The sequence below is a fragment of the Balaenoptera borealis genome (assembly GCF_965194805.1).
Source record: "Balaenoptera borealis genome assembly, chromosome: 15".
Classification (NCBI taxonomy): domain Eukaryota; kingdom Metazoa; phylum Chordata; class Mammalia; order Artiodactyla; family Balaenopteridae; genus Balaenoptera; species Balaenoptera borealis.
Genome location: NC_138871.1, coordinates 8517180 through 8537641, shown reverse-complemented (window position 1 = coordinate 8537641; position 20462 = coordinate 8517180). Strand labels below are relative to the sequence as shown.

Here is a 20462-nt window from a genome sequence, read left to right as displayed (position 1 = left end):
TTTTTAAAAGCTTTAAAAGCGTTTCCGGGTTTTTTTTCTTTTCTTTTTTTTTCTTCAGGCTGCTAGGCCTGAAAGCGGCGGAGGCTGCGGCGACCCAGGGCAGAGAGCGAGTTGTTTTTTTGATATTGATTTGTATGACTATATATTTTGGATATTAATCCCTTATCAGTCATATCATTTGCAAATATTTTCTCCCATTCAGAAGGTTATCTTTTCATTTTGCCAGTGGTTTCATATGCTGTGCAAAAGCTTTTCAGTTTAATTAGGTCCCATTTATTCACTTTTGCTTTTGTTTCCTTTGCCTTAGGAGACAGATTCAAAAAGATATTGCTGCGATTTATGTCAAAGAGTCTTCTGCCTGTGTTTTCCCCTAGGAGTTTTATGGTTTCCAGTATTACATTTAGGTCTTTAATTCATTTTGAGGTTATTTTTGTATGCAGTGTGAGAAAATATTCTAATTTTATTCTTTTACAAGTAGCTGTCTTGTTTTCCCAGCACCACTTATTGAAGGGAGTGTCTTTTCCCAATTGTATATTCTTGCCTCTTTTGTCATAAATTAATTGACCATAAATGCATGGGTTTATTTCTGGGCTGTCTGTTCTGCGTCATTGATCTATGTGTCTGTTTTTGTGCCAGTACCATACTGTTTTGATTGCTGGCTTTGTAGTATAGTCTGAAGTCAGGGAACATGATACCTCCAGCTCTGTTCTTCTTTCTAGATTTCTTCGGCTATTCACGGTCTTTTGTGTTTTCATACAAATTTTAAAATTATTTGTTCTAGTTCTGTGAAAAATGCCATTGGTATTTTGATAACGCTGGCATTAAATATATAGGTTGCCTTGGGTAGTATGGTCATTTTAACAATATTAATTCTTCCAATCCATGAACACAGTGTATCTTTCTATCTGTTTGTGTCATCTTTAATTTCTTTCATTAGTGTCTTAATAGTTTTCTGAGTACAGGTGTTTTTACTTTTACCTCCTTAGATTTATTCCTAGGTATTTTATTCTTTTTGATGTGATAGTAAATGAGATTGTTTTCTTAATTTCTCTTTCTGGTAGTTCATTGTTAGTGTATAGAACTACAACAAATTTCTGTATACTAATTTTGTATCCTGAATTCATTGATGAACTCTGGTAGTTTTTTGGTGGTGTCTTTAGGATTTTCTATGTGTAATATCATGTCATTTGCAAATAGTGACAGTTTTACTTCTTCCTTTCCAATTTGAATTCCTTTTATTTCTTTTTTGTCTGATTGCTCTGGCTAAGACTTACAATACTATGTTGAATTAAAGCAAGAGCAGGCATCCTGGTCTTGTTCCTGATCTTAGAGGAAATGCTTTCAGCTTTTCACCATCAAGTATGCTGTTAGCTATAGGTTTATCGTATATGGCCTTTATTTTGTCGAGGTATGTTCCCTCTATATCCACTTTGTGGAGAGTTTTTTTTTTTTAATCATAAATGGATGTTAAGTTTTGTCAAAAGCTTTTTCTGCATCCATTGAGATGATAATATGATTTTTATTCTTCAGTTTGTTAAAGTGGTGTATCACACTTATTGATTTGCAGGTACTGAACCATCCTTGCATCTCCGGGATAAATCCCACTTGATCATGATATATGATCCATTTAATGTATTTTTGGATTTGGTTTGCTAATATTTTGTTGAAGATTTTTGCATCTATGTTAATCAGTGATAAGCCTGTAATTTTCTCTTTTTGTGATAATCTGGTTTTGGTATCAGGGTGATGCTGGCCTGGTAGAATGAGTTTGGAAGTGTTCTTTCCTTTGCAATTTTTTTGGAATAGTTTGAGAAGGATAGATGTTAACTCTCCTCTAAATGTTTGGTAGAATTCACCTGTGAAGCCATCTGGTTCTAGACTTTTGTTTTGGGGGAGTTGTTGGGATTTTTTTTATTACTGATTCAATTTCATTACTGATAATTGGCCTGTTCATATTTTCTATTTCTTGCTGGTTCCATCTGGGAGATTTGTGCATTTCTTCATTTTATTGGTGTATAGTTGTTCATAACAATCTTTTATGATCCTTTATATTTCTGTGTTGTTGGTTGTAAGTTTTTCTTTTTCATTCCTGGTTTTATTGATTTGGGCACTCTCTTTTTTTCTCTCTGAGTCTGGCTAAAGGTTTATCAGTTTTGTTTATCTTTTCAAAGAACCAACTCTTAGTTTCGTTGTTATTTTCTCTTGCTTCTTTAGTCTCTATTTCATTTATTTCTGCTCTGATCTTTATGATTTCCTTCTTTCTACTAACTCCATGTTTTGTTTGTTCATCTTTTTCTAGTTCCTTTAGGAACTTTTTTCCCCTCTGCCTTTGCTGATCTCTCTTTTCTTCTACCTAATTTCTTAAAGTACCCCTGAGCATTTTCAGATAAAAATAATTCTGTAACTAGAAAGATTAAACACAATCTGGAAACACATTTTTATAAAAAGAGTGCTATATTTTTGAATGGATTTCATCACCATGTTTCCTTCTATGGTGAATTATCCAAGGGCTTTTCAGTTGAAAGATTGGAAGACTTCCTCCTGGATTATGTGGAGTTTGAAGGATCATCTATGAAACTGTTATTAATGTACAGTTCTTGATGGCATAGCCCATGACTCAGTGGGCCCTATTGTTCCTGGCTGCAGTGTGGTTCAAATGACTTGATTTGGTGTGCTTTTATTAATTTTATTTTATTTTGTCACTTTTATTTTCATTAAGTTGACAGCCAAATCAGAACTGATCTATCAGTATGTGGAACACTTAACACAAGCTGTGGAGAGCTACAAGCAGCGGATGGACTGGCTCACCAGCAACAGCCGGCAGATATTTGGTGTCATCTTGGAACAGTGCATCACCATAGTGCTGGATTTTGGTGGCATGCTGGAGGAGGAGCTTAATCTGTGCCAAGATGCTCTAATCATGGTCCTGCAGGAGCAGGTGGCTCACATAGCCAAGTTCAATATCATATGGTGAGTTCCCATAGGAAAGGAGTATTTCCCTGAAACTTCATGAGTAATTTTCATGTATTTGGAGTTAAGGAGCATAACTAACACAGTTAGATCTGTGGGGAAGGAGGAGCTATAATCTTGTAATTTCCTAGAATATATCATTCCAGCAGAAAACCCACAATGAGTAAGTCTTAAAAACTTTTATCTGCTTTGTATATGGCATCTTAGTTTTCAAATTAGAAGAGACTTTAAAACATTCTTTTCTTCAGTGTATGGTATGGCAAGGTCAAAATATAAGAATATAAATTCTTAAAATTAAAATTCCTTCACACATTTTACACTTTAGGTTCAATAATGAATTCCAATGTTACAAATTTCACTGCTTTTCAGATTGAGTTTGCAGCTGAAATTGATTTCCCCTGTAAGTTGACCCCCTTTAATCAGAACAACAGGTGGCTGGCTTTATAGACTTTCCCATATTTCAGAGTTTTCACAATCAATTTTTTACAGATTCTTGGATTCAAGAGAATTTGGACTTCAGCACTGACTTCTCATGTGGAACAGTGGCTGTACTTCTCTGACAGAAAACATCTGGATGAGAGGGACATCTATCTAATTGAGTTTTTCTTTTTTAAGTAAAATATTTTCAGCTAAACAGATGACACCTTTGAGGATGCTGCCTAATTGTGTTCTATCCCAGGTTTCTATTTCTGTCGCAGTTATATTATTGAAAGAATTAAGTCATTAAGTCTACAGTGCTTTAGCTTCCTTGGAAATGTGTGCTATAGCATAGATGCCACTCAGCCAGATTCTCTACCCAGTGGGCCACACAGAGGTAAGGCAGCCTCTGTATCTGGAGGTGGGCTAGGAGGGGCAAATCAGGCTGATTCATTTAGTCCAGGATTCACAGAATTCTTATAATTACAAATTCATAAGTGATTCATAAAATTTGTTTAATTATAAACACAGAGATAAACTCAAGTGGCCCTTGTTTTTTGGGGGTATTCCATCACATTTCTAAGCTCAAATTAAATGACTGAATCAAAATGTCCCAGGATTTAAAAACTTATGCTCTGCTGAACTCAAAATAATACTATTTTTGATCCAAAAAAGGTAACTGATGGGAATCTTTCAGAACAATGAAAACAATGTAATAAAAGAATTAGAAGTAAAATTGTGGAGTAACAAAATTGTTGCTGATGTTGCAAATCTTAATGCTGTGAATCCTTATAAACTTACTATTCACAGAAGACTGTTGCATCTAAACCTTCCTATTTATGAAAATAACTTTCCTCAATAATATTGACATTAAAAAATTTTTATTGAAATATAGTTGATTTACAATGTGGTGTTAGTTTCAGGTATACAGCAAAGTGATTCAGTTTTATATATGTGTATATCCATATTCCTTTTTAGATTCTTTTCCATTATAGATTATTACAAGATACTGAATGTAGTTCCCTGTGCACGTTCCTCAGTAATTTTAATGCAATTGTTAATGTTCAATTTTTGAGATTTTTAAATTATCCTGTAAACGTTGTTTTTCCCAGTCAGTACAGCTTATGGAAGGTCATAGTGCTTTGGAAACCTGCCTTCAACAGCTCGCCTGTTTTCTCGGTAACTTGGAGAGGGCTGGGAGCTGTGTTTTCTTTCTCTCAGCTCTGGTGACATTGGGTGTCTTGCTGCTCGTAGCTGTGAGACTGAGGGCTGACAGCTACGTTGACCACTGCCAGTGACAGCCCCATGCGGTCCCTTTCAGGGTTTCTCAAGAGCCTGTGAAGTGGCAGGAGGTGCTGTTCCTGTGACGGCACAATCCATGGCCGCTGCCATCAGCTGGGTTGAGGAATCGCCTTTTGAGCTGGCTCTGAGCCAGACTAGCCACTTAGCCGCTCTGCTGGAGGCGGGGAAAGACGAATCGGTAAGTGTGTGTCCGTGTCTGCTCCCACGTCACGAAGGTGGCTTCGCGCTTATTCCTTCACACTCAGTATCCGCATACTGCCTTCCAGCCGAGCTTGGGCCCTTCCAGTTGCATCCCACAGAGACTGCATCCTTGGCATTCAAGAGCCTCAGCAGTCTTAATCCTGTTCACCTCTGAATTTGGAACCAATTGATAAATAGGTGACAGGCCCCAGATGGGGATCAAAAGAGCATCTCTGGTGATGGCAGAGCTGCACCAACCAAAATGAGACTCTAAGAGCTGAGCCTGGCTGGGCTTCCCCCTGGGGGGCGTCACTGGGGCCGCAGGGCAGACCCTCATTTAGCCGCTGCCAGGAGAGCCACGTGCTGCTCCCAGCCCCCGAGCATCGAGAAAGGAAGGGAGTGAGGCCGTCAGTGTGCATCTCTAATGCTTCAGTTCCACTCTTGCTCTCCTGACAATTAGATAAACCCATCTCTTATGGGAGGAGAGGTTGGAAGACTCCTCACTGAACCTTGAGGATGAGGAAATAGGGTTTCCCCAGCATCCATGCTCTGAATCTTTCCCAGTTCCTCTTCTTCACAGATGGGTCCATCATGTGCTTTCCAAGGTGAAGTGTATCCCAGCCAGTGTGTCATCCGTTCTTGAATGCTGATGCATTCACATAAGCTTTTTGATAGGGACCTTTTGGATATAAAGCTTTACCTGGAAGAAGTGATTAACTGGTGGTGTTTTATATCTCTTTTAGCCACAAGACTGTGTGTGTGTGTGTTTTTTTAAACATCTTTATTGGAGTATAATTGCTTTACAGTGGTGTGTTAGTTTCTGCTTTATAACAAAGTGAGTCAGTTTTACATATACATATGTTCCCATATCTCTTCCCTCTTGCATCTCCCTCCCTCCCACCCTCCCTATCCCACCCCTCTAGGTGGTCACAAAGCACCGAGCTGATCTCCCTGTGCTATGTGGCTGCTTCCCACTAGCTATCTATTTTACATTTGGTAGTGTATATATGTCCATGCCACTCTCTCACCCTGTCACATCTCACCCCTCCCCCTCCCCCTATCCTCAAGTCCATTCTCTAGTAGGTCTGTGTCTTTATTCCCGTCTTGCCACTAGGTTCTTCATGACCTTTTTTTTTTTTTTCCTTAGATTCTATATATATGTGCTAGCATACTGTATTTGTTTTTCTCTTTCTGACTTACTTCACTCTGTATGACAGACTCTAACTCCATCCAATGGAGGTATTTGTAGTGAGGTGGATGGAGTTAGAGTCTGTCATAAAGAGTGTGTGTTTTTGTGAGCAGCTCTAATGGTGGGACTGTTAAGGGTAGTGACAGGCTAGAGAGGAAGTACTCTGGGCACATGAGGTCCTTAGGCCAGCCTTACTCCCCAGGTAGGGATAGGTCTGCTTTCTTTTGGGATACAGATGCTTAACTAATCCTTATTAATTGATTAATATTCATTAATACTTACTTGCTTCTTCCACTCTGGAATCCCGGGGATTCTGCAGTTTTCAAGCTTTACTCTGCTGCATTAAGAAGTCCTTTCTTGGGCAAGGTGGCCATGTGTTGGCACCTCGAAAGGAGAGCTCCCAGTGGTCACCAGACCGTGTTTATTGATACTGAGGGTGATGGTTTGAAATTGGAAACATACTGTTTATCCTCAGAAAGCCAGAGGAACAAATGTTTCCCATTAAAGAAGAACGAAATGCAAGCAACTTTGTTCTTTGGCCTTTTAAGTTTGTTTTAACATCTGTAAAATTTCAAATGTCTGGACACCTTAATAAGCATTCAAGAAATGGAATATTTCACAGGCTCTTGGATGTGTGTGTGTGTGTGTGTGTGTGTGCGTGCGTATGTGGGTGTTCTCCTTCTTTGTTCACCTGGCTCCCCGGTCATAGGTGGCTCTGGCAACCTGACCTGACTGCAAGATTTCCTGGTGACCTTGACTTTCTATTTTACTTCCCTCTGGTTTGTATGTCTCCTTTCTCTGGGGGGTTTTTCCCTAGCCTAGGAAATGTGTAACAATTTAGTGAGTTCCAGGGAAGTTCTGTAGAAGAGGAATAACCAAGAAGGTAGCTTCCAGGCAATGGTCATCAAATGCCACGTGAAAACTCTTGAGAAGAGACCACGGGGTATGAAAGACGCTAAACATATTCAGACCATGGTATTCTCCACCCAGAGCTTATATCTGGCTGTGGTCCTGAGGAAAAGTTTAGTAAATGCAACTGCCTCACATATAAAAATGCCGTGCTCTGTGTCTTATGAGGAGTAAAGAAAAGCATGCATGGGGACTTCCCTGGCAGTCCAGTGATTAAGACTCCGTGCTTCCACCGCAGGGGGCACGGGTTCGATCCCTGACTGGGGAAGATCCCACATGCTGTGCGGTGTGGCCAAAAAAAAGAAAAAAAACATAAATGAGACTTTAAAAACAAAAACAAAACTATTAAAAACTGGAACTTCCCTGACAGTCCAGTGGTTAAGACTCTGCGTTTCCACTTCAGGGGGCATGGGTCTGATCCTTGGTTGGGGAACTAAGATCCTGCATATCTTGCAGAGCGGCCAAAAACAACCCCAGAAACGCAGGCATGTGTTAGGGATGGGGAGAGAAACGGTTCCCATAAAGACCTGCTGCTCTGCCCTGAGCCCCTCATGTCCACCCCAGTGAGTTTCCAGTTGATCCATTTGGCTGCAGTTTGCTATGAACAGAAAGGATTTAAGGCTTAAGAAATGTTTTGAACAGTAAATCTAAAACCCGCAGTCTTTTCCTGCTCATGATAACCTGCTTTGAGTTTTCATCTCGCTCCGTGAGTGGATCCTGAGAGGAACCAAGAAAGTGGGTATTGTCTTGTGTTCGAAGATTAACAGGGAAGTTGGGGTTTTGTACCCGTTCCACGTGAAGAGGGAGGGCTGACTGCTGTGCTTGGTTACGATGGAGGAGAATGCCCAGAGGCCACTGGCCTCCAGGACTGGTCTTTGTAACCATGGGCGGGCCAGGAAGGTTTACCAGAGACAGATGACAGAGCGTGAGCCTTCGGGTCCAGGAAGAGCCCGGGCAGAGTGTGGGGTCTGTTTAAGTCGTGTATCTCATAGCGGCACATGAGGAGCACCATTGATGGATGAATTACTGGTGTACCCTGTAAAACAGAACCTGGTTCATGGGAAGGGCAGCCCGTGGAGTACTGAGGAGATGTTTAGAGGGGCTGGTGTTGCCTTCAGAGCCCAGGCATGTGTCTGGCACAGGGTTTCTACTCTGCAGCGTCCTCTGGTCTCTGGATGCGTCTTTTGGAAGTTGGTAGCTTCCCTGGCCTTTTTGAGGAGGGGTGCTGTGTCAGGAGGCCCCGGATGGCCTGCTGACCCAGGATGAGAAGGGTCCTTAGGAAAGAGATGGCTGTTTATCCAAAGCCCCAATTCCCAGCTACCTAAGGGAGGGACCTTCCTTCTGCTTTCAAAGCCACCTGTATTTCTCTTTGTGTTCTCTCATCCTCTCTTCCATCTACCTGATAGGCACAAATTTGTTCACTTTTAAAAAAAAAAAATCATATTGACTGAGAGACTAAGTGGGTGAATTAGAGGCAGACCCACATGATTCCATAAGGACCCTTCACCACTGGGCAGTGAGAAGGACTGGCCGCGTCAGTCATGGCCCTGGCATTTCATTTTCTTCCTTGCTGCGGCTCAGACAGGCATCACATCTTTTCATCTTTGCCTTAGCATTGCCTAGCAATGGCAGTGCCTAGCATGGGCTCGATAAATGTTTGTTGAACAGTGAAGGAATAGAAAGGAAATAATGTCGATATTCTTGAGATTGGGGGTTAGAGGTGGGTCCAAGAGATTCCCATCCCCAAGCTATGGTACAGATTTGAGGTTTTTTGAATTGAAGGGAGGTGGCCTGCATGGGACCAGGTGGGTGAATTTGCTGAGCCTTGTATGCCTGTGATGGGGAAGTTGGGTTGGAATAGGGATCCTGAAGCCCAAGAGGCTGGAACAGTGGTGGTGGTCAATGGTGTTAGGAGGAATCTGAGAAGGGAGCTGGGTCAATAGCAAGGGGCAGTCACCACCTTTGGGTGGGGGGTGCGGTCAGAAAATCCAAATGGGCTGAACTAGGGAGGGCGGCCACAGGCACAGGGAAGATCTGGAAGTTAGATCCAAGCTCTGGAGTTGGTCAACACTGATGTTATGGTCAAAGTTATATGAAGGATAAGACAGAACTTGCTGGACCTCTCGCTGCTGTTCTGGCTGACTTTCATTTTTGTTTCCTTGCAAAGTGGGAGTTTTTACACCCAGAGGCCTTGGGAGCTTCTGACAGGCTGGAGCAGACGGCGGGCAGAGTGGAAGCAGCTGCTCCCAGTTTGGTTCTTCTTTTCCCCAAAACCCATGGCTGGGAAGATGGCAAGGCCTCCTTGGTCAGGTGGATTGCAGGTTACCTTGGGAAGCTGCAGAACATGTGGCCCGACAGAATAAGACATTTCAAGTGAAAACATAAAGGCTCCAACCTATTTTATGTAGTATAAAGTGGCAAGAGTTTTTGAGTCATGGTTAAATAGCTGCATGGAACCCAAATATTTTCTATGTCTGGTGTTACCAAATTCGGTACAAATCAGCATTTAAGGCGATGCTGGTCAGTGAAGAAGCTGCTTCTGGTCCCCTTGCCCTCAAGGAGCACAGAGGTACTGGTTAAGGAGTGAGGATTCCCATGAGGGTAATTCCCTTGAGCCAGACAACCTCCTGGACCCAACTTTTGGTCAGTGGCAGTGAGATTGGGGGTAGGAGCCTTGGATGGTGTGGGGACCAAGGAGATGAAAACAGCGCCCACCCCTGGCAACCTTCTTGTCGCATGATCTCGCCTCTCCAGTTCTGGGATTCACCGTCATCTCTAACACATGAGGACCAGTCTTGCCATGATGAGCGGACAGAGTGCAGTGGCTGAAAAAAGCAAGGACAGAAGTTCGTGAGGTCAGGCAGGCTAGGTTCACTGGCTGCTCACCCGGGTCAAATAATCTGTCCAGGCCTCAGTTTCTTCATCTGTAAACTGGGCATGATAACAAGAATTCAAATTTATGTTAGCTTATCATCCCCAATAGCAGACGACCTCAAAGCCATTTCACTTTCAAAGGCATTTTGCCAAATTTGGGGGGATAGTAGTAGGTAGCACACTTATCGTCCTCTCTGTTTTTCTAAGTGTCATTATGCGAGCAGAAAGGAGAGGCAGAAAGGCAGTGTGCAAATGGCGGTGAGGTAGCTGGTCTCTGCGAAAGCATATCCCTGGAAATCTGGAGCACGGATAACTGAGAGTTGACCGAAAACACAGGCAACTAAGAAGCTGAGTAAGGACCTTAGTGAATAGTGAATAACCCCATAGCCTTAATTAATGAAGGAAAGGAAATCCTGACTCACTGCTGGCTATAGCAATTTCTAGTTTGCTGAAGTCTCGAGGGAAAAAGCATCTCTGCGTGAGGATTTCAGGCTCTTGGGTTATTGCCAGAGCAAAGAAGCTGTGTTTACACAGCATGCGCTGGAGACAGAGGGAGTCAGAAGCTGCCGACAGACCAGCCAGAGTTGTTTGTCCTCACTCACTTCCCTGTTGATGTACCAAACCCTAGAATATGCTCCCTGGGTCTGTTCCCCTGTCTTGAGCCATGTGTGTTCTTAGACCCTCTGAGAGGATGAAGCTGTCCTCATGCTAAACTTGGGCACCAACACAGCTGGAAAACTAGTAACTGCAGCTCAGTGGAGCCTATTCAAGACATCTTACAGAAGGTAATGTCTAACACCGGGAAGAGAACAACATGGAATGCATTTTCTGGAAGAACAGTATTAGTTGTATAATCAGGAATCTGGAGAACACTTTCTTCCTCCTGTCAGTGTTTTTTCTGCTTCTCAGGTGACTGACTGGGAGAAATGTACAACCTTCCTCAGTCTTTACCTCCCATGAGGTACTTCTGAAAATCAGGGACTTTGTGATGAAGAGCCTGAGAGAGAGAGTCATGGGGGCAGGAAGACTCTTTGTGCCCAGCCTGGGGAGGAATGTTGCTGAAGTAGGCTGGGCTCAGCTCCCACCCCGGCTGTCTCCTGACTCCCAGCCTGCCCCCTGCTGCCACAGACCGGGTGTCCTAAGCAGCTGGGAGCTGACCCTCAGCCCACCTCTCTCTGGGCCAGGTAGCTTTAAGTCCCAGCTTTGAAGTCGAGGTGAGGTAATTGACTATTTATCTTCAGCTAACTGGGGATGTGTGATTAGAAGCTCATGAATCCTAAAGGGCTGGTGACATCTGTTTATCCCTTAAAACACAATACAGAGACTCCCCTGGTGGTCCAGTGGCTAAGACTCCCCTCTCCCAATGCAGGGGCCCACGTTTGATCCCTGGTCAGGGAACTAGATCCCGCATGCATGCCGCAACTAACAGTTTGCATGCCACAACTAAGACCCAGCGCAGCCAAATATATAAATATTTTAAAAAACAGAATATATTTGCTGGGGGTTTCTGCCCCAGTTATCTGTGGAGACAATCACTTAGGGTGCTTTTAGGGGCGAGTTTAGATGATACGTGTTCCTGGCTTTACCTGTGGTTTTACTTTCTGTGATTTATATACATACATAAGTGTACGCCATCTTGTTTAAGCTCAGTCATGAAGTCAACTGCATAATCTCCCTTTTCACAAGTGAAGAAACTGAACCTAAACCACTTGCCCGAGGTTACAGAACTCCTCAGTGGCAGGGGAGACCCTTAGAGCAGTGTGGTTAAGGGTGGGGCCCAGTGGATGGCATCAACATCTTTAAATTAAGCAGGGACCACTTTGGCATCGTCTCCTACCTGGGTGAGGTATTCATCTCCCAGGTTCCTGGTTTAAAGCTGGTGTGTGTGTGTGTGTGTGTGTGTGTGTGTGTGTGTGTTTCCTGATTCCTGGCCTGGTGTGGGTCCTGACTGGCCGTGTGAAGTCAGGACAGCCTCACCTCCCCAGGTGAGTGTGTGTCCCGGAGGTGAGACCAGCTGGGAATATGCCCTCCTTCCCACACGCGGCCTCAGACTGAGGATGCCTGAGCCGGCACTGCAGAATTCTGGCACCGCCATAGGGAATTGCTAATAAGCTTCCTGCCCCCAGTGGCCGGCTGACACTTCCTTCATTCGTGGACTTGAGAATAGCAGCTCCTGACCTGCATAATTTATTCGTGGGCTCAGAGGAAGCTCTTCTCCAAATCCACCAACCATATCCTTCCCATGCGAAGCCTGACACTTCTTAGCACCGGGCCTTGAATATCTTACTGATTTTGGCCCCAGCACATCGTCATGAAACATTGAGCAGTGCTGCTCTTCTTTCTGCCCACTTATTTTTTTAAAGAGGCAGGTTTATAGAGAGTATATTGCCGATGAGTCTGGTTCACGGCGAGGGTGCATCAGGGAAATAAACTGTTGGTGTCACTGTTCTGCAGGTTGAATCCATTTATTACTTTGTGGTGGGGGATGTTCCAGAGGAATCCAAGGAGCTTCTCCTTCAGAGGGCTTTGGAGGTCCCATATCCTGTCTGCACGGTGTCCTTCAATGCCAGACGAGAGGGCACGACAGCTTTCTTAAAGGATCTGAGTGCCAAGACCCGAAGCAGGTAGGCAGAAAACGTGCTCTGGGAAGACCGCGAGCGAGCTGCGTGCTTGCACGTAGTCGACAGTGGGTCTTGATTCCTAGTGGTCTTCCTGACCAGTCGGTTGCTGTGTTCTCCTCTTTCCAGTAGTCTTTAGTCTCCATTCACCTTTGCTCCTCTACCTGGCATTAATCCTGCCTTTTTTTCTGATGCTTTGACATTTTGGGGTCTTGCTGACCCTGGACAGACCGTGCCTCCCAGGTTAGCTGATTCCTAAAGACAGTAAAAGACTCACCTGGGACGGAATGCACCTTTTATGTGCAAACTAACCAATCCAGCCCACACTCTCAATCCAGGCTCTCATACCCTAAGCACTGTCCCCTGCCCCAGTCACCCCAGGGCCAAGTACCAGACAGCTCAGGACAGCCCCTACACTCCAGCACCTGCTGAAATCATTCAAACTAGCCAATCCTAAGCCTGCTTACTCTGCCTCACCCATTTCTTTCTGCAGAATCCACAAGAAAGACTTTCCCATGTTTTCCCCTTGTTCTCTCTGCTTCCTGACCAAACCTGGGGCTTCCCTGTGTGACCCTGTGTGGTGTGGCATGCCCCCATCTCTTTGGAAAAATATTAGTCAGTTCTGGCTGCCACAATAAAACACCACAGACTGGGTGGCTTAAATGACATATTTATTTCTCACAATTCTGAAGGCTGGGAAGTCCAAGATCAAGGTGCTAGCAGATTCTGTTTCTGGTGAGAACTCTCTTTCTCTCTTGTAGGCAGCTGCCCTCTTGCTGTGTCCTTCCATCCTTCCATGGAGGACAGAGAGAGACAGAGAGACACAGACAGAGACAGAGAGAGAGAGAGGGAGACACAGACAGAGACAGAGAGAGAGGGCATGTAAACTCTTTGGTGTCTCTTCTTAAAAGGATACCAATCCTATTGGATCAGGGCCCCACCCTTATGACCTCATTTAACCTTAATTACCTTCTTATAAGTCTTATCTCCAAATACAATCCCATTGCAGATTAAGGTTTCAACACAGATATTTGGGGAGGTGACGGGCGGAGGCACAATTCAGTCCATAGCAGAAACTGTGTGTGGCAAGCTATCTTTTCTTTAACATCTTTATTGGAGTATAATTGCTTTACAATTGTGCGTTAGTTTCTGCTTTATAACAAAGTGAATCAGCTATACATATACATATATCCCCATATCTCCTCCCACCCTGCCTATCCCACCCCTCTAGGTGGGCACAAAGCACCAGGCTGACCTCCCTATGCTATATGGCTGCTTCCCACTAGCTATCTGTTTTACATTTGGTAGTAATAAGTCCATGCCACTCTCTCACTTCGTCCCAGCTTACCCTTCCCCCTCCCCGTATCCTCAAGTCCATTTTCTACGTCTGCGTCTTTATTCCTGTCCTGCCTCTAGGTTCTTAAGAACCATTTTTTTTTTAGATTCCATATATATGTGTCAGCATATGGTTTTTGTTTTCCTCTTTCTGACTTACTTAACTCTGTATGACAAACTCTAGGTCCATCCACCTCACCACAAATAACTCAATTTCATTTCTTTTTTATGGCTGAGTAATATTCCATTGTATATATGTACCACATCTTCTTTATCCATTCATCTGTTGATGGACACATAGGTTGCTTCCATGTCCTGGCTATTGTAAATAGAGCTGCAGTGAACATTGTGGTACATGACTCTTTTTGAATTATGGTTTTCTCAGGGTATATGCCCAGTAGTAGGATTGCTGGGTTGTATGGTAGTTCTATTTTTAGTTTCTTAAGGAACCTCCATACTGTTCTCCATAGTGGCTGTATCAATTTACATTCCCACCAACAGTGCAAGAGGGCTCCCTTTTCTCCACACCCTCTCCAGCATTTATTGTTTGTAGATTTTTTTGATGATGGCCATTCTGACCGATGTGAGATGATACCTCATTGTAGTTTTGATTTGCATTTCTCTAATGATTACTGATGTCGAGCATTGTTTCATGTGTTTGTTGGTGATCTGTATATCTTATTTGGAGGAATGTCTATTTAGGTCTTCTGCCCATTTTTGGATTGGGTTGTTTGTTTTTTTGATATTGAGTTGCATGAGCTGCTTGTAAATTTTGGAGATTAATCCTTTGTCAGTTGCTTCATTTGCAAATATTTTCTCCCATTCTGAGGGTTGTCTTTTTGTCTTGTTTATGTTTTCCTTTGCTGTGCAAAAGCTTTTAAGTTACATTAGGTCCCATTTGTTTATTTTTGTTTGTATTTCCATTTCTCTAGGAGGTGGGTCAAAAAGGATCTTGCTGTGATTTATGTCCTAGAATGTTCTGCCTAGGTTTTCCTCTAAGAGTTTTATAGTGTCTGGCCTTACATTTAGGTCTTTAATCCATTTGGAGTTTATTTTTGTGTATGGTGTTAGGGAGTGTTCTGATTTCACTCTTTTACATGTAGCTGTCCAGTTTTCCCAGCACCACTTACTGAAGAGGCTGTCTTTTCTCCATTGTATAGTCTTGCCTCCTTTATCAAAAATAAGGTGACCATATCTGTGTGGGTTTATCTCTGGACTTTCTATCCTGTTCCATTGATCTATATTTCTGTTTTTGTGCCAGTACCATACTGTCTTGATTACTGTAGCTTTGTAGTATAGTCTGAAGTCAGGGAGCCTGATTCCTCCAGCTCCATTTTTCTTTCTCAAGATTGCTTTGGTATTCGGGGTCTTTTGTGTTTCCATACAAATTGTGAAATTTTTTGTTCTAGTTCTGTGAAAAATGCCATTAGTAGTTTGATAGGGATTGCGTTGAATCTGTAGATTGCTTTGGGTAGTGTAGTCATTTTCACAATGTTGATTCTTCCAATCCAGGAACATGGTATATCTCTCCATCTCTTTGTATCATCTTTGACTTCTTTCATCAGTGTCTTATGGTTTTCTGCATACAGGTCTTTTGTCTCCTTAGGTAGGTTTATTCCTAGGTATCTTATTCTTTTTGTTGCCATGGTAAATGGGAGTGTTTCCTTCATTTTTGTTTCAGATTTTTCATCATTAGTGTATAGGAATGCCAGAGATTTCTGTACATTAATTTTGTATCCTGCTACTTTACCAAACTCATTAATTAGCTCTAGTAATTTTCTGGTAGCATCTTTAGGATTCTCTGTGTATAGTATCATGTCATCTGCAAACAGTGACAGCTTTACTTCTTCTTTCCCGATTTGGATTCCTTTTATTTCTTTTTCTTCTCTGACTGCTGTGGCTATAACTTCCAACACTATGTTGAATAATAGTGGTGAGAGTGGGCAACCTTGTCTTGTTCCTGATCTTAGTGGAAATGGTTTCAGTTTTTCACCATGAGAAGGATATTGGCTGTGGGTTTGTCATATATGGCCTTTATTATGTTGAGGTAAGTTCCCTCTATCCCTACTTTCTGGAGGGTTTCTATCATAATTGGGTGTTGAATTTTGTCAAAAGCTTTTTCTGCATCTATTGAGATGATCATATGGTTTTTCTCCTTCAATTTGTTAATATGGTTTATCACATTGATTGATTTGCATATATTGAAGAATCCTTGCATTCTTGGGATAAACCCCACTTGATCATGGTGTGTGATCCTTTTAATGTGCTGTTGGATTCTGTTAGCTAGTATTTTGTTGAGGATTTTTGCATCTGTTTTTATCAGTGATACTGCCTGTGGTTTTCTTTCTTTGGGACATCTTTCTCTGGTTTTGGTATCAGGCTGATGGTGGCCTTGTAGAATGAGTTTGGGAGTGTTCCTCCCTCTGCTATGTTTTGGAAGAGCTTGAGAAGGAGAGGTGTTAGCTCCTCTCTAAATGTTTGATAGAATTCACCTGTGAAGCCATCTGGTCCTGGGTTTTTTTTTGTTGAATGATTTTTAATCATAGTCTCAATTTCAGTGCTTGTGATTGGTCTGTTTATATTTTCTATTTCTTCCTGGTTCAGACTCGGAAGGTTGTGCTTTTCTAAGAATTTGTCCAGTTCTTCCAGGTTGTCCATTTTATTGGCATATAGTAGCTTGTCATAATCTCTCATGATCCTTTGTATTTCTGCAGTGTCAGTTGTTAGTTTCCTCTTTCATTTCTAGTTCTACTGATTTGTGTCTTCTTTTTTTTCTTGATGAGTCTGGCTAATGGTTTATCAATTTTGTTTATCTTCTCAAAGAACCAGCTTTTAGTTTTATTGATCTTTGCTATTGTTTCCTTCATTTCTTTTTCATTTATTTCTACTCTGGTCTTTATGATTTCTTTCCTTCTGCTAACTTTGGGGTTTTTTTGTTCTTCTTTCTCTGGTTGCTTTAGGTGTAAGGTTAGGTTGTTTATTTGAGATGTTTCTTGTTTCTTGAGGTAGGATTGTATTGCTATAAACTTCCCTCTCAGAGCTGCTTTTGCTCCATCCCATAGGTTTTGGGTCGTCGTGTTTTCATTGTCATTTTTCTCTAGGTATTTTTTGATTTCCTCTTTGATTTCTTCAGTGATGTCTTGGTTATTAAGTAGTGTATTGTTTAGCCTCCATGTGTTTGTATTTTTTACAGATTTTTCCCTGTAATTGATATCTAGTCTCATAGCATTGTGGTCAGAAAAGATACTTGATACGATTTCAATTTTCTTAAATTTACCAAGGCTTGATTTGTGACCCAAGAAATGATCTATCCTGGAGAATGTTCCATGAGCACTTGAGAAGATAGTGTATTCTGTTGTCTTTGGATGGAATGTCCTATAAATATCAATTAAGTCCATCATGTTTAATGTGTCATTTAAAGCTTGTGTTTCCTTATTTATTTTCATTTTGGATGATCTGTCCATTGGTGAAAGTGGGGTGTTAAAGTCTCCTACTATGATTGTGTTACTGTCGATTTCCCCTTTTATGGCTGTTAACATTTGCCTTATATATTGAGGTGCTCCTATGTTGGGTGCATAAATATTTACAATTGTTATATCTTCTTCTTGGATTGATCCCTTGATCATCATGTAGTGTCCTTCTTTGTCTCTTGTAATAGTGTTTATTTTAAAGTCTATTTTGTCTGATATGAGAATTGCTACTCCAGCTTTCTTTTGATTTCCATTTGCATGGAATATCTTTTTTCATCCCCTCACTTTCAGTCTGTATGTGTCCCTAGGTCTGAAGTGGGTCTCTTGTAGACAGCATATATACGGGTCTTGATTTTGTATGCATTCAGCCAATCTGTGTGTTTTGGTTGGAGCATTTAATCCATTTACATTTAAGGTAATTATTGATATGTATGTTCTTATTACCATTTTCTTAACTGTTGTGGGTTTGTTATTGTAGGTCTTTTCCTTCTCTTGTGTTTCCTGCCTAGAGAAGTTTCTTTAGCATTTGTTGTAAAGCTGGGTTGGTGGTGCTGAATTCTCTTAGTGTTTGCTTATTTGTAAAGGTTTTAATTTCTCCATCGAATCTGAGTGAGATCCTTGCTGGGTAGAGTAATCTTGGTTGTAGGTTCTTCCCTTTCATCACTTAAAATATGTCCTGCCACTCCCTTCTGGCTTGCAGAGTTTCTGCTTAAAGATTAGCTCTTAACCTTATGGGGATTCCCTTGTATGTTATTTGTTGTTTTTCCCTTGCTGCTTTTAATATTTTTTCTTTGTATTTAATTTTTTATAGTTTAATTAATGTGTGTCTTGGCATGTTTTTCCTTGGATTTATCCTGTATGGGACTCTGCACTTCCTGGACTTGATTGACTATTTCCTTTCCCATATTAGGGAAATTTTCAAGTATAATCTCTTCAAATATTTTCTCAGTCCCTTTCTTTTTCTCTTCTTCTTCTGGGACCCCTATAATTCAAATGTTGGTGTGCTAATGTTGTCCCAGTGGTCTCTGAGATTGTCCTCAATTCTTTTCATTATTTTTCTTTATTCTGCTCTGTGGTAGTTATTTCCACTATTTTATTTTCCAGGGCACTTATCCGTTCTTCTGCCTCAGTTATTCTGCTGTTGATTCCTTCTAGAGAATTTTTAATTTCATTTATTGTGTCATTCATCATTGTTTGTTAGCTCTTTCATTCTTCTAGGTCCTTGTTAAACATTTCTTCTGTTTTCTCCATTCTATTTCCAAGATTTTGGATCATCTTTACTATTATTAGTCTGTATTCTTTTTCAGGTAGACTTCCTGTTTCCTCTTCATTTGTTTGGTCTGGTGGGTTTTTACCTTGCTCCTTCATCTGGTGTGTGTTTCTCTGTCTTCTCATTTTACTTAACTTACTGTGTTTGGGGTCTTCTTTTCACAGGCTGCAGGTTTGTAGTTCCCATTGTTTTTGGTGTCTGCCCCCAGTGGCTAAGGTTGGTTTAGTGGGTTGTGTAGGGTTCTTGGTGGAGGGGACTAGTGCCTGTGTTCTGGTGGATGAGGCTGGATCTTGTCTTACTAGTGGGCAGGACCACATTCAGTGGTGTGTTTTGGGGTGTCTGTGACCTTATTACGATTTTATGTAGCCTCTCTGCTAATCGGTGGGGTTGTGTTCCTGTCTTGCTAGTAGTTTGGCATGGGGTGTCCAGCACTGTAGCTTGCTGGTCATTGAGTGGAGCTGGGTCTTAGCATTGAGATGGAGATATCTGGGAGAGCTTTCGCCATTTGATATTCCATGGAGCCGGGAGGTCTCTGGTGGTCCAATGTCCTGAACTTGGTTCTCCCACCTCAGAGGCACAGGCCTGACACCTGGCTGGAGCACCAAGACCCTGTCAGCCACATGGCTCAGAAGAAAAGGGAGAAAAATAGAAAGAAAGAAAGAAAAAAATAAAATAAAATAAAATAAAAAATTTAGAAAAATTATTAAAAATAAAAAAATTAAAATGTAATTAAAAAAAAGAAAGAAAGAAAGAAGAGAACAACCAAACCAAAAAACAAATCCACCAATGATAACAAGTGCTAAAAACTATACTAAAAAAAAAAAGGACAGACAAAACCCTAGGACAAATCGTAAAAGCAAAGCTATACAGACAAAATCACACAAGGAAGCATACACATACACACTCACAAAAAGAGAAAAAGGAAAAAAATACATATATATATATATATATATTTTTTTTTTTTTTTTAAAAAAAGGAAAAGAGCAACCAAATCAATAAACAAATCTACCAGTGATAATAAACTCTAAATACTAAACTAAGATAAACATAAAACCAGGAACAAATTAGATGCAGAAAGCAAACCCCAAGTCTACACTTGCTCCCAAAGTCCACCGCCTCAATTTTGGGATGATTTGTTGTCTATTCAGGTGTTCCACAGATGCAGGGTACATCAAATTGATTGTGGAGATTTAATCTGCTGCTCCTGAGGCTTCTGGGAGAGATTTGCCTTTCTCTTCTTTCTTCGCACAGCTCCTGGGGTTCAGCTTTGGATTTGGCCCTGCCTCTGCATGTAGGTCGCCTGAGGGCGTCTGTTGTTGGCTCAGACAGGACAGGATTAAAGTAGCAGCTGATTCGGGGGCTCTGGCTCACTCAGGTCGGGGGGAGGGAGGGGTACGGTAGTTATAATTGGAATATGGGGCGAGCCTGCGGCGGCAGAGGCCAGCGTGACGTTGCACCAGCCTGAGGCGCACCATGTGTTCTCCCAGGGAAGTTGTCCCTGGATCACGGGACCCTGGCAGTGGTGGGCTGCACAGGCTCCTGGGAGGGGCGGTGTGGAGAGTGACCTGTGCTCGCACACAGGCTTCTTGGTGGTGGCAGCAGCAGCCTTAGCGTCTCATGCCCGTCTCTGGGGCCACGCTGATAGCTCATAGCCGTCTCTGGAGCTCATTTAGGCGGTGCTCTGAATCCCCTCTCCTCGCGCACCCTGAAACAATGGTCTCTTGCCTCTTAGGCAGGTCCAGACTTTTCCCTGGACTCCCTCCCGGCTAGCTGTGGCGCACTAGCCCCCTTCAGGCTGTGTTCACGCAGCCAACCCCAGTCCTCTCCCTGGGATCTGACCTCCAAGGCCCGAGCCTCAGCTCCCAGCCCCCGCCCGCCCCGGCGGGTGAGCAGACAAGCCTCTCGGGCTGGTGAGTGCTGGCCTGTGC

The 20462-nt window shown here is 42.4% G+C and overlaps 1 protein-coding gene across 1 annotated transcript in view; it reads left to right on the top strand.

Annotated features, from left to right (window-relative positions):
• VWA3B (von Willebrand factor A domain containing 3B) overlaps nt 1-20462 on the top strand; it is a 211000-nt gene that overhangs the window by 21506 nt on the left and 169032 nt on the right. Inside the window, 4 exon segments of the mRNA XM_082356117.1 lie at nt 2720-2970; nt 4709-4737; nt 4740-4867; nt 12296-12465. Coding sequence (XP_082212243.1) covers nt 2720-2970; nt 4709-4737; nt 4740-4867; nt 12296-12465 — 578 coding nt within the window.